The sequence below is a fragment of the Calidris pugnax genome, unplaced genomic scaffold, assembly GCF_001431845.1.
Source record: "Calidris pugnax isolate Ruff unplaced genomic scaffold, ASM143184v1 scaffold492, whole genome shotgun sequence".
NCBI classification, from domain to species: Eukaryota; Metazoa; Chordata; class Aves; order Charadriiformes; family Scolopacidae; genus Calidris; species Calidris pugnax.
This window is the reverse complement of record NW_015091453.1, coordinates 99,758-124,901: the sequence shown is the minus strand read 5'-3', so window position 1 is coordinate 124,901 and position 25,144 is coordinate 99,758. Positions and strand designations below refer to the sequence as shown.

General features: G+C 53.9%; 1 protein-coding gene across 6 annotated transcripts in view; it reads right to left on the bottom strand.

The window, feature by feature from the left end:
- Nucleotides 1-1,012: 1,012 nt before the first annotated feature.
- The window catches only part of CPEB1 (cytoplasmic polyadenylation element binding protein 1), a 37,742-nt gene continuing 13,610 nt past the window's right edge, over nt 1,013-25,144 (bottom strand). For 3 of the 6 annotated variants that reach the window (XM_014961619.1, XM_014961617.1, XM_014961616.1), the window contains exons 3-11: nt 12,506-12,732; nt 10,694-10,943; nt 10,271-10,384; nt 10,049-10,153; nt 8,940-9,058; nt 7,222-7,420; nt 4,296-4,390; nt 3,951-4,031; nt 1,013-2,553 (exon numbers count right to left, since the gene is read on the bottom strand). In XM_014961619.1, the coding sequence (XP_014817105.1) occupies nt 2,443-2,553; nt 3,951-4,031; nt 4,296-4,390; nt 7,222-7,420; nt 8,940-9,058; nt 10,049-10,153; nt 10,271-10,384; nt 10,694-10,943; nt 12,506-12,732 (1,301 nt within the window). In that variant the 3' untranslated portion in view covers nt 1,013-2,442. Of the gene's footprint in view, nt 2,554-3,950; nt 4,032-4,295; nt 4,391-7,221; nt 7,421-8,939; nt 9,059-10,048; nt 10,154-10,270; nt 10,385-10,693; nt 10,944-12,505; nt 12,733-14,436; nt 14,754-25,144 lie in introns of those variants that run through there. The other 3 variants (XM_014961618.1, XM_014961620.1, XM_014961615.1) reach the window with 3 other exon arrangements.

The following is a 25,144-nucleotide window of genomic DNA, read 5'->3' as shown; positions in this document are numbered from 1 at the left end:
AAGTCCAGGGCTGTAATCCTACTTTTTGCCCTGTTTCTTCCACACATGATCCTGAATTCCTTCATCTCATGGTCCCTGCAGCCAAGGCTGCCCCCAGCCTTCACCTTGAGTCCTCCCTTGTTTGTCAGCACCAGCTCCAGTTGTCTCCTCCTTGGTGCCTCCACCACCTGTCAGAGTTATGATAAATGCTCTGCAGGGACCTCCTGGCTCTGTGTACAAGTAGGGGTCCCATCTCAGAGAACTTAAGATTTTGGAGGTGTGGTTTTCACATTATAATGAGCCAAGTTCACCTAAGGGACACATACTTCTTATTTTCAACACTTTGTAACAACCAGCAACCTCCTTGTTTTAAGGGAATGTCCCAGTTTTCCCTCATTTTGGTTCCTTGTGTCTATTTTTGCCATCCATAGGCTGCTACACCATACTTGTCTTCTTTGGTGGCCCAAGGTTTTTTTCTCCCTTGGCAACATTCACCTGCTTTGCCTTCACCACCACAGGAGCTGACCCCAGCCCAAAGAGGTGATGGGTGGCCACCCCGGGTACCTGAGGAGTTACTGACTGCAGGAGATGGGAAGGGGACATCAGGAAGGAGCCCAAAGGCCCCCTCCAGGGCCATGGGGAGCCCAAAGGCAGCTGCTGTAGGCAGCCCTACTGCCCCCCAAGTCCTGCTAATCCCTACAGACAGAAGCCCTGGAGCCCATGGCCCCTGCCAGCCACCCCAGCAGGTCACCCCTTAATTGGGCATCCCAATTAACCTGATTAACTCCCTGCTGTGAGCAGGGCAGCTCCACCTGCTTCTGCCCAGGGGTCCCACAGGCACTCTCTGAAGGGACCTTTGGAAACTGGCACCTAAAAACCCCTCTCCCAGCAGAGTCACCTACAGCATCCACACGTCCCCCACCACGCCAGGCCGGGGCTCAGCTTCTCCCACCCCGTACCTCACCCAGAGAGGAGACCCCACAGAGATCTCGCACGAGGCGCACAAGCAAAGAGCACAAGAGGATTATTTTTTTGCTGCAACGTGTTTATTATGTGCCAAAAACTACACCACAGCTTACTCCACGCGTCTGTAGGAGAGTACAGTCTTGCCTGCATATACTACAATGAGGTAGAGACTTCACACACAGCTTCACGAAACCCCACAAAGAGCAGCTGGGATATGCAAAATGCAACATCAGCTCAGCAGGAGGGGAAAAAAAAGGAAAAAAAATAGAGGGAGAAATTATGACACTGGTTCTTTGGCACACAGCTTCCAATAGAGGGGAAAGTTTTAAAACAAAAAACAAACTAACAACAATAATTAAAGTTCTCAAATCTCAGCAGCAGCATTTCAGTCGACTGCACCGTTACTCCGTACATCTCGGGAAGGAAAGGAAAAAAAGTACTTGTCCCCTCTAAGAGAAAGGGCTCCTACGAACCTTCATCTGTCCACCGAAACGCAGCCCTTTTTTAGCTAGTTACAAAAAGAAAAAAAGTCCTGTGACTTTGTGTGATTAAAAACCTTTATCAACCCCCCTTAAGTGCAACTTAAAAAAGTGCAACAAACTATTTAAAACTATATACAGCAGCTCGGAGATCATTTATCCGGTCCAGTTTCAAATCCAAAAATAAAAAAAAAAAAAAAAAGAAGAGCCGTCCTGTTCTGTTGCAAACCCCTCGATGTACAACTTTCCACCAGCAGCTCCCAGACACAAAATTGCAATAATGTTAAAAGCTGCCAGGAAAGAAAAAAATCTCTCATTTCAAACGACTTAAAAACTGTTTTAAGAGTGTAAAAAGGAACTGGTAAAAATCCTTGAGCGTAAAATATGAAATATGATTTGGTTTAAATGAAGAGCAAAGTCTCCTTGTTGTTACAGTAAAAAACGCCAGCTGAACATTCAGTTTATGCCGTTCAGATGGGGGTTAAATGAATGGAAAGGCACTGTATGGCAACTGCAAAAAAATGGAGCCAATGAGACCTGCATTATCACCATCAGTATTGCAAGGAATGTAAAAAAGCGCCTTTAATAAATAAAAAACCTAGGTGAAGGCATCTGCATCAACACCTTCTCAACACGTGGCCCTTTTGTGTTTTATTTTTTTGTTTTGACTTCTTGTCAGCAAACTCAGGAACCAAAGTCTGGGAACTGCAGAATTGCTTGAGGGGCGCTCCCCCCCCTCAAAAAAACCCCCCAAACAAAACCCAACAAAATTCACTGTGCATTAGTGCAGAAACAAAAAAAAAAAAAGACCAGCAAGTGCAAACATGAATGTAAGATTTTTTTTTTCTTTTTGTTGTTTTTTTTCTTTTTTTTTTTTCCCCCGTTAGTCCTCAGGAAGCGCGTTCCCAGCCTGGGTCTGGCACCAGCAGGCACGCTCGTGCGCTCTCCCACTTGGCAGGTTTCACAAAAGGACTTTTCTCCTGCGCCCGCGGCAGCCCCCGGAGCCTCGGCGGCCGCTTTAGCTGGAGTCTTTGTTCTTCTGGTTGCGCATCAGCGGGCGGTGGTGACGCAGGACCTCCATGGAGTGCTGCCAGTGCCAGCAGGAGTGGCAGAAGTACTTGAAGCAGATCTAGGAGTGGGGGGGAGGGAAGAAGAGCAGAGGGGTGACGCTGTGGGGCAGGGGGTTTCCAGGCCAGGCAAAGGGACACTGGCCCAAGGGCCAAGCGGTGTCCCCTCCCTCCCTGCTTTTGTGCCCAGTGAGGCAGAGGGAGGGAATTCCAGCAGTGCTGCCCCAGAGGGTGCCTTCTGCTGAGCTTCCAGTGTGGCACCTTCTTGGAAAAGATTAGAAAAAAAGCAGGATTTGGGCACTGGCTAGAAGTAGCCTCCTGGGGGCAACTGCAGGCAGGGGCTATGGCACCTCTGCCCCTCACCCAGGCAGGGACAAGGACAGCAGCCACCACTGGCTGCATTCCCACCTCTCCCAGCGGAGCAGAGCCTGCTGCTGCTCATCTCCCACCAAGACTCTGCAGGAAACCAGCAGACCATGGCCCAGCTCCATTGCACGCAGCGAGTGGAGGTCACTCAGTGCCTCCAATCACAGAATCACAGAATCTTCTAGGTTGGAAGGGACCTTAAAGATCATCTTGTCCAACCGTCAACCTAACTGACAAAAATAGACACCCACACAACAAACAAGGAGCATCATCACTAAACCAGACCTCCCAGCACTTCATCAACCCGTCTTTTGAACACCTCCAGGGATGGTGCCTCAACCACCTCCCTGGGCAGCCCATTCCAATGCCTGAGAACCCTTTCAGTGAAAAAATTTTTCCTAATATCCAGCCTGAACCTCCCCTGGCGCAACTTGAGGCCATTTCCTCTCGTCCTGTCGCCTGTGACTTGAGAAAAGAGACCGATCCCCACCTCTCTACACCCTCCTTTCAGGGAGTTGTAGAGAGCAATAAGGTCTCCCCTCAGCCTCCTCTTCTCCAGGCTGAACACCCCCAGCTCCCTCAGCCTCTCCTCATAAGACTTGTGCTCCAGACCCCTCACCAGCTTTGTCGCCCTTCTCTGGACCCGCTCCAGCACCTCAATGTCTTTTTTATGGTAGGGGGCCCAAAACTGGACACAGTACTCAAGGTGAGGCCTCACCAGTGCCGAGTACAGGGGACAACCACCTCTTGGGCCCTACTCGCCAGGACAGACTGCATGGTGACAGCACTCCAGCTTGTCAAGGCTCACAGAGTGGCAGTGTCCCCTCAGGGTCAGCCTGCTGCCCCACCAGAGGACCTGGTGCTCTGGAAGCTCCAGCAGAGCTGCAGCATCCCTGGATCCAGGCAGGGCAGAAGCTGCCTTTGCCCCCAGGAGGGGTCCATCTCCTCCAAAACAAGGGCTCTTACAGGAACACACGGCAAGGGACAACAGGCATCCCCAGACACTAAAAGGTGCAGATCCTGCTGCTCCTTGAGGAATTCCCCTAAATACAGCAGGCGGGAGCTGAGCAGAGCCAACTGGAGAACACCTTACCTGGTCTCTGCAGAAGAAAGGGCCGGACTGGGTGTTGCAGACTTGGCACAAGGAGTCCTCCAGGTACGGGTCGATCTGAACCTGCAGGAGAAGCAGGCAGTGGGCATGGAACAGTGCTGGGGGCAACTGCCCGCTCCCCGGGCTGCCCCACCAGCAGCAACCCACTGCCCTGTGTGCCCCAAATCCATCGGCAGAGCAGCAGTTCACCACCTCTCTCTGCTTCCACAGGAACATGGGGCAGAGGAGGATACGGTGCAGGCTCCACGGGTCCCAGTGCTCCCAGCAGAAACACCCATCGCCCCCAGATTCAGCTCCCCTGGGCCACCCCCAGTGGCTCCCACTCACCTTTTTAGTAAACTTGGTAGTTTTGATTTCCACAAATGCAGCGGTGACTGCCTTCAGGTAGCTGCGCTGGTTGTTAAAGGTGACACGGCCAGACCCTGGAAGAAGCCAGGCCACCAGCATTAGACTGACCCACCACCTACAGGAGAACCCAGGTGAGGCCCAGAGCAAGCCCCCGGCACGGTTCGGCTCCTGGCAGGGAAGCAGCTTTTGCAGGGAGATGGTCTCCAAGGCCTGGTGGCCCTGCCTGCCTCCCTCCCCAGGCAGCAAGAGGAGCACAGCAGGCAGCAGAGAGCAGAAAGGCTTTTCCACAGACACCCCCAGGCTGGTTCAGAGTGAGCTTCCAGGCGGTGGCAATCCCAGGGGGGCTGGCAGTGGCCAGGCAGGGGGAGGGAGGCTGCCAGGGCACTGCTGAGGGCAGCGGGGGCTCCTCGCCTGCACCTGAAATAAGCTGGAGCCGAGACAGCTCAGCAGCTTTTGTTTTGAGCCTCCCACTCATCCCGGAGCCTCGTGCTTTGCAGCTTCACCACCAGCCAGCAGCGCTCCTGCACCACTCCTTCCCAAGGTTCCTTAAGCTCCAGGAAAAACGTACTTGTGTTTACCTAAAAGTTTCTCTCTCCAGTGTAAGGGGAGCTGCGGCGGTCGCAGGACCGTGCCGTGTGCTGGCAGATCCCTACAGCTCAGCTCACCACTGACAGCCACCCTGCAGAGTGTCACCCAGAACCCCTCTAACACCCCTCCTTTAGCATCACACAAGCGTGGGCTGGAGGGCCTGGATGTGGTTTGGGGTTACACTGCCTACAGGGATTGCAGCCACACGCAGGGGGATCCTTCCTCTTCCAAAAGGGTCAACTCCACCACGGGACACCCCCACCCACCCCCAAAGCCGTCTTGGGCAACAGCTGGCTCTGCTGATGGGCTGGTCTCAAAGGCAGTTCCTCATCTCTACAGTTAGACACTGATTTCTCACTCCCTGCTGCCAGCAGGATCACCTTGGGATGATTCAGCAGGTTAGACACAGTGGTCTTCCCTGAGGAACCTTCTGCCCAGCCTGGAGCAACATCTCAGCACAGGAGATGCTTCCATCAACACCAAACAAAATCAGGGTACAGTTTAGTTATTAGAATGGAGTTCATGTTGCTGTAGCTCTAAGACAGCTTCAAGGGTGGAAAAGCCAGTCCCCTGTTGGGAGCCAAAGCAATCAATCTGGGCCTGCATGAAGCCACAGGAGGTTTTAAGGTCACACTCTAGGACCTCACAGTGCCAGCATGGGGCAAAATCTGCGGTGCAAGACTTCAGCTGTGGTCACACTAACAATTTGCTTGAAGTCTCATACTTCCATTTCCAACCCTTTGGGACTGTCCCAAGGCCACTTCAGTAACACGAGCAGGTCCTAATCCCAGGCATTGGGCACCAAGCCTGGACCAGCACAGCCTGAAAGTTGTCCAAGGACAGTGACAAGCAGCAGGCAGCCCTGCACCACCAAACTCTGATGTTGTTCCTGCCTGGCAACACACAAAATTCATGGTCCCTCCTTAAGTATGTCCTTTCTTAAGTACAGCTGGACCTCAGCTGTAGGGTTCTTCCATACAGACCAGCAACCTCAGTACAGTTCCCTGCCCAAATGAGGCCACCACAGAGGTACAGGGGACACTGTTGTGACATGTTTCAGCTCCTGTGACATGAGTGGCAAGTGAGCAATTCCCATTTGGGAGGCCATCTCAGCAGTGCACAGGGAGAGGGCTGCACGCGTGACCTGTCCCTCTCAAACACACAGCCTTGTCTGGGAGGTGGAATCTCAGAGGCTTCATCCTCTCCACCTGCAAGAGCACAGCGGATCTACCTGACCCACAGGTCATGCTTTGGGGCAGAAGCCAGCCCCATGAGAGCAGAAAGCAGCTAATGGTCCTTGCTGCTGCCTGCAGCAGTTTGTGGTTTCAGCCCCAGCAGAGGAAGGCAGCATTATCCAAGAGTCACACTCACTCCCAGCACCTCTGACCCTAGGCAGGTTGATGTCCTGAGCAGAGGTGGACATGTCACTCCCCAGTAGACCCTGTCAGAAGACTCTGGGAAGCATCTCTACCTGTGCTACCACCTCTCCACCAGAACAAACCAGCAGCCAGTGGGCCTGAGTTTGCCCTGACAGGCAACAGGAGCTGGGGCAAGACCCACAGCCATCTCTGCTCTGGGGATGGAAGAGCAGCATCTACTGACCATTAACCACACTGAACAAGGGCAGAAAACCCTTTGGCAATGCCTAAAGAGATATTTAAAACCTCAAGCTGCTGTGGAATGATCTAGAAGCTTCCCAGGAATGTTGGCTCTGCCAGCCCTGCCCAAGGTATCCCAGGCCACCTTCCCAAGGGAAGGGAGGGACCAAGCCAGGGACACAGAATCACAGAATCTTCTAGGTTGGAAGGGACCTTAAAGATCATCTTGTCCAACCGTCAACCTCACTGACAAAAATAGACACCCACACAACAAACAAGGAGCATCATCACTAAACCAGACCTCCCAGCACTACATCAACCCGTCTTTTGAACACCTCCAGGGATGGGGCCTCAACCACCTCCCTGGGCAGCCCATTCCAATGGCTGAGAACCCTTTCAGTGAAAAAAATTTTCCTAATATCCAGCCTGAACCTCCCCTGGCGTAACTTGAGGCCATTTCCTCTTGTCCTGTCGCCTGTGACTTGAGAGAAGAGACCGACCCCCACCTCTCTACACCCTCCTTTCAGGGAGTTGTAGAGAGCAATAAGGTCTCCCCTCAGCCTCCTCTTCTCCAGGCTGAATAACCCCAGTTCCCTCAGCCTCTCCTCATAAGACTTATTCTCCAGACCCCTCACCATCTTTGTCGCCCTTCTCTGGACCCGCTCCAACAAGCCTCCACTGCTGCAGCCTCCTCGGAGCATGCTGCAAGTGACACTTACCGATAGGATACTTGTGCTTGTCCGTGTCGATGCCAGCGTAGATCACCCCTCCAAACAGGTCACACATGACGGCTGCCAGGGCCTCGGCATTCAGCATCCCATGCAGAGCCCCCACAAACACCGTCTTGCTGGGATCAAGGCGCTGCGATGGGCTGCGCACGAAGTTGCTGTCTGCCAGCACCCACGGGATCACCTGCACCTGAAACCACACGTGGGGCAGGTCAGCCAAGGGCCTCCAAAGCTACAGTGCCTCAGCTGACAGCAGAAGCCATCCCAGATCCTCAGATTTTACCCCCAAGCTGGAAATGTCACTTTCTTATTGTTAGTCAGGGTCTGTGTCCGGGGCACTACAGCTCTGGAGCTACAGCCTTGCTCCAGACACCTCAGGATCATAGAATCATAGAATTGCCCAGGCCGGAAGGGACCTCCAAAGGCCATCTAGTCCGACCGCCCCGCAGTCAGCAGGGACACCCCCAACTAGACCAGGTTGCCCAGGGCCTTGTCGAGCCTCACCTTGAATATCTCCACCTCAACCACCTCCCTGGGCAACCTGTTCCAGTGCTCCACCACCCTCACAGTGAAGAACCCTCTCCTCATCTCCAGTCTAAATCTGTTCCCCTCCAGCTTGAAGCCATTGCCCCTCGTCCTGTCACTACAGGCCTTTGTAAACAGGCTCTCCCCAGCCTTCCTGTAGGCTCCCTTCAGGTACTGGAAGGAGAGCCCACAGGCCTGTTCAAGTGGACAAAACCAACAGCCACACCGCTCTGCTTCCAGCCAAACCACTGGTCCCTCAGGGCCAGCAGCCAGGAAACAATCCATGCACGAGTGGATTTTACCTACTGCTTGCACCTACGTTTCCAGCCCGCTCAGAGGCCTCCCCGCACAGAGGCCTGTCACTGGAGGAGATCAGTGAAACAACCCACCCACTGCCAATTTCCACAGGAGCTTCCATCTGCGAGACAGCCGATCCAGGGTTCTGAAGAGGAGACACTTTGCCAGAGCTCAGTCACCAAGCCTGGAAGTGCTGCCAGAAGCCAGGCACCAGGAGAGCTGTGTGGAGTGCAATTACTTCACACTCCTCTAGATAAGAGCTGAATCTCAACTCTTTAAGCCCAAACTCACAGTCCTAACTGACCTACAGTCAAGGTCCTCCTTCACCGCGAGGCCAACCTGAGCCTCTGACAGCCCCCAGCACCTCCATCTCCAGAGCACAGGTCCAGCCAGCCGAGGCTGCACTAGGGAGAGCTGTAGTTACAGCTGTGGACCCAAAGTATCTGGCTGTGGAAAGCACCAAAGCCATTCCTTCTGCGAGTGAATGAGATCCAATAAAGCACCAACGGGATCACAGTCTGTCCCCGCAAGCAAAGGTGTGACACCACACGAAGCAGTAAAACCCCTGTTCCTGCACTGCTTTTCCAGGTAACTGAAGCTGCTTGGCCTTGTGAAGTCAGGGTCTCCCACAGATCCAGGAGCTCCAGGTGACATTTCCTGACATGAGCTGTTGTGAAGGACACAAACACCGATGTGACACTGCCCTCCTCGCTTGTGTCCAGCCCCACCACAGGAACACCTCCATTAGAGATGGCCAAGGGTCAGTTTGGATTCTGCTGCTCTGCTTCAGCCCTGGTGCAGAGAAACACTGTGCACCCCAAGGATCCTCCAAGGATCCCAGCAGCACACCCTGCTGTCACCTGCAGGGCCCACAGGGGTCTGCTCACCTCTTTGCAGCGCATCCTGCGGCTGGACATCTTGAAGTAGTATTCACTGAGGTTCTGGGAACACGCCTGGAGCAGAGCACGCACAGATTTCTCCGACTCAAACACCAGGTAGACGTATCCTTTAGAGGCAAAAGGAAAGAAGCAGCCATTAGGATTGTAGCAGCACAAACCCAGATCATCCCGGTTTGCAGACACCCTCAAAATCGCTCTCAGATGCCACCCAAAGTATCTGCACTGCATCTCCTTTGCTGTCCTCAACCCCTTCCAGGGGAGGGCAGGGATTTGCAGCACCTGCCCCAGCAGACTCGATGTGGGAGATCCACCTGAGAGCAGAGACTGGCCAGGCTGGGAAAGAGCCCAAACTCAGCCCAGCACAGGCTGCCTGGCCATCAGGGACAGGTTCACCCACACCCAGTGCCATCTGGGCCACTGTCCCCCACACACAAAGCCACATCTAGACATGACAAGTGGACACCCACCAGCCTGGTCACAATGTGGCCTGCAGGAAAACAGACTTTGCTTCTCATTTAGGATGTTTTGGCCCAGAAATAGGAGTTCAAAGCTTTGAAGTCACTCCCATCAGTGCCAACGCTCTGTACCTTGTGGTGCTCGGGTCACTGAAGGAGGCCACCAGGCACCACCGAGCCTACAAACTGGTGACTCCTAACCCCAAAACTCATTACTGCTTCCACAACACGTCAGCCCAGCTGCTTGAGCCAGGATTACGCTGCCGGAGCTGCCTGCTCATCAGTCCCCACAGCTCACCAGGACACACACTGGGACTCACCACATGAGCTTTATGCCAAGGGTGCTGTGATTTGGGTGCTGGCAGCAGGGACCAGCGGCCATCATCCACAGCAAGACAGCCCCACGTGGGGCTCCAGAAGCACCAGAGAGGGTTGACCCCCCAGACCAAGCTCCTGCTAGGGACAGGTGGGGACACTAGGTTGGAGGTGACCGTTGTGCGCCCCTGGTGTGACCCCAGTGAGAGCGGGACATTTACCCTAGGGTGCTGTGTACCATCCAGTCACCAGCATGCAGCCGTACAGCCCAGCAGCCGTGCTGTAACATAGCATGGGAAAAGAGTAACCCTACCGTGTCGCTATTACCTTTAGGCATATTACCTTTGGGAGGGCAGCGTGGGTGTTTGCCATCCTTACCAGGCCACTCCACACTCAGTGAGCCAAAAGCACGGAAGGTGTTGATCAGTCCAGCTACAGACAGAAGGAGACAAAGTCAGTGCCTCCCTCCCAAAGAAATAAAAGCTTCATCCTACAACCTCCTGATGAAATCCAAGGGCTCAGCACGGGGCTGGCCGGGGGCTGCCTCACCTTCCGTAATGTCCCAGGGGACTCCTCCCAGGAACACTTTGCAGGAGTAGGTGGGGTTCTTGTAGTGTCGAGGAGGCAGCTGCCCGCTCCAGGTGCAGGTGGCTTCATTCATAGCTGGGACAAGCACAAGCAAACACTCAGTACAAGAGCATTCACTTCCCGCTCTCCCCTGGGTTTCCAAGAAAATCCCCATATTCCACAACTACAGGTTCAGCAGCAGTGACAGGCAGCTGCCTGTCCATCCTGCCTGCTTTTCTGCCAGCAGGTAGACCCAGAGTCAGGGTTGTGCATGGAGAAAGGTCTGATCTGCTGCAAACTCATGTCCAGCCACATTATCTGCACAGAGGCCACCTGCGTTCCCTCCCAGAAGCACAGGACCATCACCACACACTGAAGCCCACTGAGACCCACCATCCAACTGACCTGCTGCTTGCCTGTGAAGCCTGGCTTCTCTTTCGATACTGAAGGGGTCCTCTGGAGAGTCCAAGAGATCCCAGGAAGGCCATGCAGATGCTCCAGGCCATCTTTTCGATGCACTGGCTGAGGAGGAAGTGACTGCAGCTGGGGCAGCTTGGTCTTGATCCAGCCGGGACCCGACACCCATCTTTAGGGAGTCTCTGGACACCGCACTGAGGGGCAGGAAGGGCAGGGGCGGGGAGATGCGAAGGCTTGACTGCAAGAGAAAGTCCACATTAAAACCCAGCTTCCAAGTAGGAGCTCATAATACTTGGAGGTCATGCATCACCCCGGGGCCCTGTCCTCACCCACAGCCGAAGGGGCTCTCGGTGACCTCCCGAGACCCTCTGAGGTGTGGCAGAGGCAGGAAAGCAGCAACCTCACCTGTCCCAGCAGCCTGACGAGACCACAGTTTCCCTGGAAAAGGTCTGCCCCCTACAGCCATTTCCCTCTGAACCTAAGCCAAGTCAGCAGCAGTGGGTATCCTTAAGCAGGATGGCAGACCACAAAGCCTGCACAGCCTCAAGGACATCTGCCACCCCCAGGGGACACCAACCACTCCAGCAGCCTCATGTTTTGCTTTGGGCCCTGCCAGTAGCACCCAGGAGCTGGGTGCAGGCAGAGAGGTGGCTTCTGCCCTCCACAGACCTGCCTGACCAGGGTGAGGGCTCAGCCGGTCACAGACCCCACCGCTCACAGGTTTAACGTGTCTCTCCCAGGGTGGAAGGAGTGAAAAGAAAAAAAAACCAACACACCACAAAACCACACGGATTAATAGAACAGCAGGGATGCGAGACATTTTGCAGCTTATCGAGTGCCAGCCGCTCTGCGGATCCAGCCACGCTCTGCTGCGGCACAGCCGCCCACGCCAAGGCCACGCCGGGGAAGACCTGACCTTCAGGAGCACAGCCCTGCCACCCCCACCGCCTGCCATCACCAGCACCCGGGGCACCGCAGCCACACACAGCACCATCCCCTTCCCCAGGACGGGCCACAGGAGAAATCAGTTCCACATCCAGCCAACTGTGTCCTTCACGCCCATCCCAACACGGGGGTCAAGGCCATGGTGGAGCCAGGAGCAGCTCGGCCTTGGCTCGAGCCTCAGGTCCTGCAGAGGAGCCAGGGAGCAGCGCCCGCAGAGCTGCCCCGCTGGCAACCAGAGCTCCCGCTCGCGCTGCGACACAGAGCCTGCGGCACAGACTGGGTCAGCACGACAGACACTCGCCTCGCTCGCTGGCTTCCAAATTTAGCTGTGCTTTAGGGAATGGGAGCAGGCTAGACCCAGTTTGTTCTAGAAGAAACAGCCCCGAGATGGAGAAGTGCAGTCAGCAAAGGGGAAGGGCAACGAAAGGCAGACAGGAGCTCCTGGGAAGGCCAGGCTGGAGCCTGGAGGCAGCCGTGCTGATCAGCCACCTCCCTGCTGGGATCAGGGCGCAGACACCCTCCTGCCACACACCAGCTCAAGGACTTGGATCCTTCTGGGAGCTACTTAACCCATTAAGGCTGCAAGCACAAAGCCATAAGGCCAAAACATTATTTAGAAGAAAAAAAAATATAAGGATAGTGTTAGTCTGTTCTGAAGAAGGACTGCATCAGCAGTCCTTCCTCCAAACCCCGGGCTGCAGAACCACGCTGTGTCAGTGTGAGCATCACAGATCCCTCCAGCACTCCCTTCCCTTCCTGGGCTACAGCTTGCAGCCCCCCACAGCTCTCCCGTGCTCCCCTGAAAAGCAGCAAGACACCAGGAACCACGCAGCACGTGCAAGGACCCAAACTTACAATCAAGTCTGAGAGGTGGTCGGAGCCCGAGCTGAACCCACTGGTGTCTGAGTCCGAGGGGCTGCTGGAGCGGGAGTCCAGGAGGGAGCGGGAATCCAGGCGGGAGCTCCTCAGTGTCGGTGTGGAAAACTTTTCTGACAGGTCTGAACCAATGGGGTCTAGAGGCAGGAAACCCAGCGGGGGCCTCCCCAGGACGTTCCCAAGAGGGTTACTCAGCATGCCGAGAACTGCAACAGAGAAAGAGCCTGTCAGTGCTGCAGCGTGACGCACCTCCTTCCCTCCTGGCTCTCGTGGCAGAGGCCCAGGAGGATACTGGGCTCCCCTCAGGCCATGAATGGCTCGTCCAGGAGGTGGCACGTCTGGCAGGCACCAACCTCTGCACCACTCCAGAAGGGCTGCACGCTGTCTGCCATCAGTTCCAGGGCAGTTGCTGCACAGCTAGAACCAGCAGCAGCCTTGTGTGGCTGACAGACAGGAGGGTGGGTCACTCTCCCAAGGCTGAGATCAGCCAGGAGATCCCATCTTACCCGGGAGCAGAACTGGAGACCCCCAGCTACGGGCCTCAGATGCTCCCAGACAGGTCCATGCCCTCACACTGGCATTTCCTGCTGCTCGTGCTGGAGAAAGCTGGGACCGTGGGAGGGGTGGGGGGCAGCTACCCACACAATTTTAGCCGTGGAGGGCACTGACTGGGCGCACACCGGTAGCCAGGCTGAGGGCCAGGCTGGGCGGTGGGATGCTACACCCATCAGCCCTGAGAGGGGCTGGCTGTGGGCACCCAGCACGGCACCAGCCTGGCCTGCAGAGAGAGGAGCCGCTTCGCCGTCAGCAGCGAGCACCGTCCCCGCTACGTGTTCACAACAAGCCTGTCTGGTCAGGCCTTTGCTCGAGAGCCGACAGGCGAGTACGCGCCAGACTGCTTCCCTCGCACAGCAGCAGATTGTCCTCCCACCCAGGAGAATCCAGGCAAGCAAATTCCTCCCTAACAGAGCTGCCCTCCCCCCCGAGCAGAGCACCGGGCCACCGAGGGGTCATGAAAGCCCCATCCCGGTCCGTGGGTCAGCAGTGTGGGTCCAGCTGCCACCCAGAAGGAAAGGGGAGGCAGGGCAGGCTCGGCCACACAGGATCCCACGGGGGCACGACACCAGCCAGCTCTATTCAAAATGAGCAAGTCTCAGCAAGCTGAATGTGTCCCCAAACGAAAAAAGCAAAGCGTTCAGAAATGGTTTTAATTATTCAGAGGCTGCAAAACAAGGCAGCTTGCCCTGAAGCTTTCAGTTTTCAGTGAAGCAAGTTTGGGATCCACTTGATATCCTCCAGCCCTACCTGATGTCAACCAGCCAGGACCTCAAGGTTTTTAATGCAGATTTTCAGGTAGCTCTTGTACAGAAGAGGATTAACAGCTCAGAACACTGCCCAAACCAGGCAAGTAGAAAAATGCTACCACAAAGAGGTGGTAGCGCTTCAGTCAGACACCAGTACCCACTTGGTGCCAATGCCAGAGAAAGCTGCCAAGAGTGGCCGAAGCAGGATGCTGGGATATACCTGCCCCAAGCAGTGTAACTCGCAGCATACTGACCAGGGAGCTGGCATCTTTAGCCTCACACTAGAGTGAGATAACTCACACCACCACCAAAATACCCAGACAAGTACAGGTGGGTCCTTTACTCGAAGCATCTACCTCAACCTGAGGCAGAACTGCTCCGCAGGAGCTGTCAGTGACAGCCACAGCATCTCCCTACATTTGCTTCCCCCAGCAGAGGCACAGATCCATTTGGGCTGCAGCACAGGACTACGATGAACTCACCTCTGACTGTGCCTGGAAAGGGACCTCCTGCCCTCCGAATATCTGCCTGTCTCTCCCCAACAGCAGCACCTGCCCTTAAACCCAGCCCCACAGCCCAAACCCTCACCAGCCCAGCGGTACTCACCCTGGGCAGCGGTGGAGGGGCAGCAGCAGCCCAGCAGTGGGGAGCCAGGGGAAGCTGCCACAGGCTGGAGTCGGGGAGGAAGGAGGCTGCTCCCTAAGAGTCAGAGCGCAGGGCAGAGCATCTCCCAGCCCAGCCGAGCCGCACTACGCTGGTTTGCCGACTTCTCTGAAGCCACGTGACGCGTTTAAAAATACAGCCAGCGTATTGTTCAAGGGAGACAGCTGAATTTGTTAAACAGGCTCAAAAAAAAAATCTGATTAGTCACTAAACAGTACAAGAGTCCAAGCAACAGCAGCTGATTCCCATGGCCCGAGCCTCACCACCGACACACACTCCGGCACCGATGTCCTCCTCCCCGGACCTCCTAGAGACCTGGAGCAGCAAATGCCACGCAGACTGCTGCCAGGCAACACCACCCTGCACCTCATCTCTTGGTTATCAGAGATGGGGGGAGCAGAATTCCATTTGGGATGCACCAGCAAGGGCCCAGGGGCTCATCAGGAGCTCCCAAAGGTGTTACAGGATCCAGCTGCCCTGCCCCATTTATTTCACCCTCATCTCTGGCTTGCTGCAGCCACTGCTCACGCATTTGCTCCCAGGATTGCTTAGCTCTCATCACAGCTAGAAAACCAGTAAGGCCAGTATGAGTGCATTCGAGTAGCAGGATTACTGGCCTTTCAAGGGATCTGCTGTCTGGGCATCTGAGTTTCAGCACCTACCACTGAGCAAAGTCCTGCCGGCTATGCCTGACCCGCTCCTCACCTCTCCTCCTGGAAGCGCTGACATCCTGCCGTTAACGCAGACGGATTTCATCCACTCCAGAAGCTTTGACAGGTCTGCGCAGGCAGTGCCTGGCTACACCGAGCTCAGGGGAGACCCCGCATCACCCCTGTGGGTCTGACTCAGCTTCACACAGTACCTACAGCCACTAACAGGGACATCAGGAGGAAAAGCCTGGCCTTTCCTCCTCCGCGCCTGCCTAGCGATCAGGCTGTGTCCCCTGAAGCCAGCCTTCACAGGTAGCCTAGGAAACACCAGCATAAGGGATCAGATCTTGTTTCTCACCGCCCCAACCAAGAAACATCCTTCTCTAGCTCCCTGCTTTAACCCACTGAGCCCCCTTCCCGGGGGATGGGGCACAAGAGCCTGACAAAGGCTGCCCACCTGAAAAAAAAAAAGCCCTCAAGTCATTGGGGCTGCTCAATGAAAGCAGGGAAGTTGGCCCCGTCTCCCAGGCAGACAGCTTGCAGAAGAGAAGCATTTCCAACACGTGCAAAATGCATCAGCAATTTCTGGTGTCAAGAACATCCCTGAAGATCCCCAAGTGAAACAGCAAATATCAGGCAACTACCCAGACTATGAAAAAAAACCAAACACCACAACCAACCCTAAACAGAAACAACTAAGCATTTTGCACATCTACAGGGGAAATTTTAACTGAAGGCTCACTACGGTCCCCATTCATCTGCTCGCACACAGCAGCCCCGCTGCCCGGAGCACGGCAGTCTGCAGAGAGCTTCTGGAACTTTTCCTGCCTCCGCTCGGAGCTGCAAGAGAGGCACATGCCAACGCTCCTTTGCAGGGGACAGCAAAAAAGGTAGCTTTTAATAGAAACTCAGCTCTGACTTTTGACTCACTGCTGCAGCTTTAACGACTGGATTCGGAGCCAGCATGCTCCGTCTTTGAGCACGTCAGCCAAACCCTGACAGATTTAAGAGCTCTGTGGAGCAGTCTCGATACCAGCATGGCACTCGTCCAGATCGCTCAGGTCGCTCTCTAGAGAACAAGCATTTTATGAACCACTCCTCCTCCCGAGTTGAGCTTTCCCTAGTAAAGGCTGTCAGGATGCTGCTGCTGCAATACGTCCTCGTAATTCCTGCATCATCCTGGGGCCCCTAAAGATACCGGCGGGAGCACGTGGAAGCATCTTGGAACCATCACGCCCAAGAGGGTGGCTTGTTACAACTCTTTATGCCAACTCTGTCCTGTAGACCCCAAATCATCTTTTAAATCCAGTTACCAGCTACTGAGTTACTACATTTGACGTGAACTTACCCAGTCTCAGACCCATCACTCCATCAGCACAGGCTGTGATTCACAGCACACACCTTGGGAAAGATGCCCCGGCAGCGAGACGCCCAATGCCCAACCAGCCTCAGGGCAGCTTTTGTTCTGCCATGTGCCCCTCAGACTTGCAACTGTAAGATTTCCAGCACCTGCTCAGGACCTTGAAGCACTTTTCCCCTGCGTACTATAATTTACAACCATTTAAGAATGGTTTGCAGCCTTCCTAGTAGCTTTGACCAAGCCCATTTTATAAGAGATGGGTAAGCTGGCCTTACCAAGGCTGGCAGCTCAGGGAAGGGCTCTGGGTAAATAAAACGCTTTACCACCACACTGATGACGAAGGACATTTCATACCTTAAATGAGACTTTAAGATAAGTTACCCACAGAGCACCCCCTGAATTTATTCCTGACAGCTAAAGTGGACAAAAAGCTTTGCCGTCATTAAGCTGTCCTCCGAGCAAGTAGTTCTGCTTTAGCTTGGGTCTGTGGGAGACCACCCAGCAGACGCAGCCAACAGCACAAGAGCAGAGCAGCACAGCATTAGCTTGACATGGTAAGGAGTGAAGGGCATCTATCTGGAAACTTGAGCAAAAAAACCTCTCACCTTACAGCTGTCCAGGTCCTTCTGCTCAAGGCCTTTCCCCACACCAAGAACATCAGTAGAAACTTCCCCATGGAGGAAACCACTACTCGCCCTAGGGCGACTCACATCACAGCCTCTTCACTCGCCCGAGGGCACACGTAACTGCATCCGAGCCCACAAGGAACTCCCAGAGCAAAACAACATGCCAGGCCCCAGGTTCTTCTACTCCCAGCAAAGTCTGGCACCTGCACACTGAACGCACAGGCAGTTCCACACCACATTTGGCAGAGGCACCAAGCGCTAGATGAGCAACATGCACACGCTTCTTTTGAAGTCACGCTCTGAAGATGCGTTCCAGCCTTTACAAGCTCACTGCAGGGCTGGAAAAAAGCCTATTTAGAAGGCACCAGGGCTTGTCTGAGCAGGTATATGACGCTGAGGCCTTTAGAGGGTCACTTTTGCAGGCTGGCACCTCTCTCTAACCAGCAAAGTTAGAGAGAGGGACGTTTCAATCTCCCGAGAAGCGCTACTCAGCACAGGAGAGATGGCAAACTGTCAAGATCTCCCCTTTACCCAGCAGCTACTACTTACACTGAAAGTCTGCCCTTCTGCTCCCATCTCCTCACAGAGGCAGGGGTGAAGAGACTGATAGGAAAGCTCTTACTAAGGTCAGGAGAGACAGGTTTCAGTGCCACCATGCTTCTGCTTCCACTCGGTGACACCTGCTGTACCCAGGGGCTGCAGAGCTGTGTGACATTTGGGACAGGATGGCAAAGGAGGGAAGCAGCACGAGCAAGGCCCTGGAGACTGAACACAGTGCAGTTTCTTTTGTCATTCGTCAAATAAGCTTGTAAAGAAATAATAAAAAAAAAAGCTGATGTCCCAAACAATAGCCTGCTGCAGTTCCAGAAAAACAGCTCGTCTGCAGTTTTTACCGCCCAGCCAGACTCTGCCCTGGTGGGGTGGGAGCTGGCTGAATGTTTTAGTCAGCCAAAAAGCAGCACCTCCTACAGACACTGAGCAGCTTTGTGGCAAGAGAAACATTTGCGTGTCTGAAAGGCAAACGGGCACCTTAACCACCTCCCACAGCCACAGTTAACGTCGCTGTAGTTACGGCAGCGACGCAGCCAGACAGGCTGCACAGAGAGCTTCCCCCCTCCATCGCACACCAGCACCAAGCTGCTCAAAAACACGGCTGCAGAGGAAGGGGAAAGAGATACTCCAGACTCATCATAAGTGAAGTTCTAGCACTTCAGGCCTGCAGCTGTGGGACCTCATGCTGCCTGCCAGGAGCCAGCGTACCTGCAGCCACAGTACAGGGGACACCAACTGAACCAAGCCCAGCAGAAGCTGTGGGGACAGTTGTGGGGCTGCAGCACACAGTAAGGGAATGGGCTTCATGTGACCCAGGAAAGGTAAGTGTTGGATTCCCCCCCACCCCATTCACTCTGTAACAGGGAGCAACAAGGAACAGCCAGGCTCTTATAGGTGCCCAAAGAAACAGAGAAAAGCTGCAGCACAAAGTGGCTCAAAACCATCTTCCTCTTAAGTGGAACTTGCATGGGACAGGGCATGGAGAAGTGGAAGTGATCTCCATCCTTAGGGCTTCCTCATCCTTCAATACCTCTAGAGGTCTTGTCCAGCTCAAATCCTCCCAATTTGATTATACTCCCATTACTCCACTGGAGAAAGTCACTGCTGCTATGAGAAAAGCCACCCCAAGTCAGATGCGTGCAACACTTCCCGGAGCTGTACATCACAACACAAGTCTCTACCACCCTGAACCAACTGCCAGTGTTTAAGAAAAGCAACTCCAAGAGCTGCAGATGTGATCAAACCAACAGCAAGCACCACCTAAGTAAGAACTACAGCACAGGCCTTTTTGTTCCTGAACTACTAAAGAGGAACCTCTGCCCTGGCAGAGTCTTCATTTGGGGCAAAGAAGAACTGAGGATATTCGGGCAGCTATTTCTGGTTTGCTAAGAAGGGGGCAGGGGAATAAAAAAGAAAAACAGGCAGCCTGATCCCACAGCTGAACCACAGAATTAGCGTCAGGACACCTGAGGTCTATTCTTGGTTCTGGCACCAACGTGGTAAGTCACTTCCCCAGCATGCCCTGAAAAATGGAAGCAGCAGCAGCAGCACTAGGAACACGGAGCAGTTTATTGCATTAACATCTGAGAGCAGCGGTCCTCCCGCACCCAGAGAGCAGGACCTGGCTGACAACGAGCCTCGCTGCTTCCCGAGGCAGGGAATTCACTGCTGTGTTTCTGGGAAGGGAAAACAGATGCCCAAGGTAAATATAAAGATCAGTAAAGACAGCTAAAACACAGCTCGGGATGAGAAGTGCGCAGGCAATTGCGTTCACTAAGCAGACTGCCACAACTGCCTTCGTCTTTAAAAAGATCAGAACATTGAAATACAGCAGGGTTTAACATGTATCACTCCCGGAGAGATTTAAAAGCCAACATATTCAGGTCAAATTCTGCACAACAAGCTTCAGCTTTGCAAACCTCAAGAACAAACACTTCTATATTTAAGTACCAAACTCCTCGCAATTATCCTGCTGCAACGTCCAGGGTGCAAACTCCACGGCGTGTTACTTTACGTGCTAACAGGGATGAGACTGACTCATTTTCACCACAGCCTGCGGGGTGTGGGGTCCCTGGGGATGGCACCTTTCGAAGGTATGTTCTGGAGGGGAGCAGGCTGCTGGCCGTACCCCTCTGGGCAAGGCAGTGAGCTGCAGTGGGGGAAAACTTAAAACAAAATAAGACAAGATTGCACTTGGGACTAAAGCGTATTTGAGAGATGGCACACACACAAGCCTCACTAAGGCATTCAGCTGGCATAAAGCCACAGATTTCCCCACCAGATTGGCACACCCAGTGCCACCAGTGATACCTGCAGGTTCCCAGTTAGTTTCCAGGTCTGCACGCCATCACAGCTTTTGTTTCCTCCCTGCCTTCCCTCTGTGCTCTTGGAAAGAAAACAAGGCAGAGGGACGAGGAGGGAAGCTGGGCTGTGGCTGTGTCTGAGGGCGGCTCCGAGCTGGCAGGAGCACAGGCATCACCTGTGATTCAGCTGTTTTGCCAGCGCCACAGGGAGCACGCACAAGGCGAGGAAGCCCAGGGACGTGGCTACGAGGTGCTGAGACAGAAGATGCGGCACCGGCTGGAGATGGATGTCCTGCCCGGTGCCCCCCGCCCACACCATCAGGGGCTGTTAATTCAGCCCCGTGACTGCGCAACATCTGAGCTGTGACAGCTCAAGGACCAGGGCACCTTTTGGAAGCAGATAATTTCAGAACCAGCTCAGTGGAGATGCTCATTTAAACAGGGAGCACTGAGGCAGCCCAGGAGTCGGTTTCTTCAGCCCCTCCCAGGCTGTGTTACTTTTGCCACCCTCCAGCAGCTTTCCATAGAATCATAGGATTTGTCGAGGTTGGGAGGGACCTTTCAGATCACCGAGTCCAACCATCAACCCAACACTGACAAAATTCGTCACTAAACCATATCTCTAAGCACCACATCAACTCATCTTTTAAATACCTCCAGGGATGGTGACTACCACCTCCCTAGGAAGCTTCTTCCAATGCTTAGTGACCCTTTCAGAGTAAAAAAATTTTTCCTAATATCCACCCTAAACCTCCCCTGGTGCCACTTGAGGCCGTTTCCTCCTGTCCTGTCACCTGTTACTTGGGAGAAGAGATGGATTCACACTTTTTCTATCCTGCTTTGGGCAGGAGACTGGACTAGATAACCTCAAGAGGTCCCTTCCAACCTGAATTACCCTATCACTTTAAAAAGACAACCTGTCAAGAGCTCCACAGACTGTCTGCAATGCCCTCTGACAGCACTCCCTACCGCAGTCACCGCATGGTAAGTGGGCTGGAGGGATTTCAGCTGAACCAACAGACCAAACACCCCCTGCTGCCTCAGTGGCCTTGCCCCCAGTGTCACAGCAATGACAGGTCACCCCCCAACACCACAGGGAGCCTGATTATCACAGCAGGATGCTGTAGGCAGTACCAGGGACAAACACAAGTCTCAGGCAGGGGCAGATGAACCCAGAGGTAGGAATGGGGAGCAGGAGGCATCACTCCTACCTTCCACTCCAGGCAGCCCCAGCACACTGGGAGAGCAGCTCCGAAAGCTGTGGGGAAGTCCAGACAGCTCCCCTGCCCAGCTCCAGGTGGAAGAACACAGACCTGCACACTCTGTGGAGTTTGTAATGAAGGCGCTGAGACAAAAATCATATTCAGACTCCCTTCTAGAGACCTACTATATTACTGCTGATGAAGATGCAGCAGAAAAGCCTTTCGTGTCTGCTCTGCCCAGCCAGCAAGCATCCCATCTGCTGTTTAGAGGAAAACCTACCCACCCCATGGCTCATTTGACCAGCACAATTTTAGGTACGAATTTCACCCCAGGCCAGAGCTTGCACACAAGTAAACCACCCCACCACTACCTCCAGTATCAATCACAACAGGACAGAAGGACAAAGCTCTGAGTTGCCTGGGGCAGCTTGGAGACACCAAACAGCAGCTCTGATGCTTTCCTCAGAAGGCAACGTGCTTGTTAAGGCTCACTGCAGGAGCCAGCCGAGAAACACATGCTCCAGACCTCAACCTGAGTCAAAAAGCTTATAGGCAAGCTCTATAAGCCCAATGTATTTATACACACCAGCAGCACAACGATGAAGGATGGGGATCTGCCGGTCCTGGAGCATTTTCATCACTGCACCTCCAACAGTTTTGAGCAGGATCAGGCGCCCGGGAGGTCTGTGCCTTCCTTGCATCCACACTTTTTCACTGTTACCCCCAAAGAGCACACAGGCAGCAGCAACAGCCCCTCGGGGCTGCTCCAGAGGCTGCAATGAAACATCCTTCCCTGACAGAAGTCAAGGGGAGGGTTTTGGGGGGTGCGTGCCTACTCCCGCAAGTGCCTCCAGCACAAGACTGGAGGCCGCCCTGACCCACTTCAGTGCTAGCTGGAAACACGCGGAGGTGCTGGTTAGATTCCTGTTCCAGTTACTCATCTATTTGCATCTTATATTTTCCAGCATCAGCGCAAACAAAAATAAATCTGTTTAGGAGAAGATGCTCAAATGGAAGCTTTAAGAGGTGGATTAAGCAACTTCCATTAGGAACCAATTGCAAACACAGAGTTTTGGTGCTCGTTTTACTTATTTGATACATATTTTATTCTGTTAAGGATCAAATACTGCTGCCACATGAGCAATCTGCAGCAATTAAGCGCTCCTTCCTTTCTCTCCACAGCTCTGGCCAGCAGTTGAGGAAAATGGGCCCATAGAGCATGAGCAACCTTCACCAAAACACACTCAAGAAACAAGTGCCCGTTAAGCACCCACACCAACCACGTCCTCAGAAAAGCCCTACAGAATCTGAGATGGGACAGGCCAAGCTTTTAGCAAGGCCATCCCACATACACACGAGACCATGCAATCAAGCCAGCTTCCAACTTTGTTCCCTTACAGTGTTATTATAATTAACCTCCACACAGATGGCACCACCACCACATTTGTGTGTCCACTAAGCCCTGAAGAGTGGACAGGCTGCTCCAGAAGGACCAGGGCTTAAGGCACAGCTGCTGGGAAAGCCCATCTTCCCTTCCATGCAATGAAGGACACTGAGAACATGGGAATTCAGTATTCCCACCACCACCAAGTCTTTGGTTACCCGTTTGCCTGAATTGATTGCTGGTCTGAGGCCAGCAAAATGGTGGCCTGGCCTCCTTGCTCCAGTACAAAAAGCCACACCATCAGCAGTAAGAACGAACCTTTTACTGAGTTTTCTGGGCAGACTTGGGCTTAAATCTGAGTGAGGGTACAGGTGAAGTGAGTCTCACTTAGGGTGAAGTGCTCACTCCCTGGACCCGAAGCTTCCCTTTCACTAGAGGGCAGAAAAAAAATCCTTCTTAAATACTGTGGTAACAACCTAGAGTTATCCAGATGCTAAGCTCTCCTGTCAGAATGAGCCTCAGAAACCTCTATCTAGTACAAGAAGGATTTTCATGCACTGCACAAGGCAAGTGACTGCCTCATGAAGCCACTTGTCCAAAGGACATTAAGTAAAAGAGCAGGGAGAGACGCAGACATGGAGGGGCACAAGGGGCAGGCACTTGACACCGTGCTCAGCACAGGTTAGTCTGGCAGCTAATTAAACAGCCAGAGAGAAGAGAGATCCAGGGGACTTTCCTCACCCAAATCCTCTGCCCCTCCAAGGTCTACCCCAAACTCTGCAGCCAAACACAGAACAACTGCTGGAGGATGGCCAGTGATTGCTGTGTTATTAGCAACAACCACTCCCAAACTGATTAGCAACTCTCACTTGGGGGTTCTCAGGTGCCTGCCACCCCATAGACAGCATTTCCTGAGGACAATCTGAAAACAGTCCCCCCTGCTGTTACCCCGAAGAAAGGCTAGGAGTCCACGACAACAACCACGCTTCCTTCTACGCAACAGGTCCTTTCTTTCATCCTTCAGAGACACAGTTTTGCCTTGAAGACTTCAGAGTGATTTGTACGCAAGGGCCTCGCTATCTGCCAGGCTATGCACAACAGATTGCCTGCAGCTCTAGCCGAGCAGATTTTAAGCGACTACAGATAATCAGCATGTTCAAGCTTACCGCAGGAAGAAGTTGCTGTGGGAAGTAGGGGAACCAAGAGCTGGAAAGATCCAGCAGTGCTTCTCTCCCACACACCATTTCCCCACCACCAGAGCGACTGGAGCTGTAACCTTGTGGCTAGAGAATGAGACAGCAGCAGCCAGCACACAGAGGGCACGGATGAGGCTGGCGCTGCAGCCTTGAGTGCAGATCCAAGATGAAGCTCCCATCTGTTGCTGTACAAGCAGCTTTAAAGTCACACACCAAGCGGAGAGGCAAATACAGCAAGGTGGTTCACCTGACACTATCAGGAAGAGCTCACCTAAAGAGGTTAACATCTTCTCCAGAGGAGCTGATCCTTCCGAAAATGCCCTTGCAGGTTAGCATCGCAAAGTTAGTGTTAACAGAGTGGTTTTAGGATGATTTCCCAGGGGGCAAGTCTGTCTGTCCCACATACGGTTAGCCTCAGCCTCCCGATGTAGGGCAAGACAGACCAGCCAGACCAAGCAGCTGGCACGGAGGCTGAAAAACAGCCAGGGAGACCCAAAAATCTGCACATGGATCTGTCCATGTATTGCCGTCACCCGTTCTCCAGGCAAAAACTGGATCGAGACCCCATTTGCTTGTGCTCCTTGAAGAATAGGGCAGTGACAGTAAAGGATACCATCAAGGGCAGTTCCATCTCACTCCCTCTTAACCCCTCCTTGCCCCTGCAGAGGGATGAACTGGAAGGGCTTGATAAAAGGGACCGCCTACTACGAGGATACTTTAAAGAAGGGGAAAACGCTGCCGCAAGTCATACAGCTGGGGATGGCAGGACTGGAAGTGCTCAAGCCCAGTTTCCTGCAAAAGCCCCTCCCCGGGCCACAGAGCAGGTTTCTGGGACTTGCTGAAGTACTTCCAGATCTGACAGATCTAGTGGCAGCAGCGGGTTGGAGATGCCTTTCCTGCCGTGAGACAGCAGTTCAGTCCCACAGCCAATAGAGGCAGGCAGCTCCAGCCTGCAGCAGCCCGGAGAGCCTCTCTCCAGACACCAGCTCCAGGGCTGGCAGCACATGTGGCACGCTCACGGGCCAAGGACACTTCCCCAGCCTGTTACAGTGCTGGGCCCAGAAGGAAAACACGTTGCAAATAATCTTGCCTGGGCACAAGGGGTTCAGCAGCCCTGCGAGAAGGGGGACACAGGCAGGACCAGAGCACACAAGCTGGCCCCGTGGCTCTCTGGCCTCCCCCGGCACAGCCCTGGCTGGTGGCAGGCACCTGATCCCCACTGCACCAAGCTGCATGGTGACACCACCCTGGGAGTGCAAGGTGACACCAGGAGGGTTTGCAGGCAAAGGTCCTTCCAAGGCTGAGAGCTCCGCACTGCCAGGGACTACGCAGACAGGAGAGGAGGTCCCGGCTCATCAGTACTCAAGCGCAGGCACTG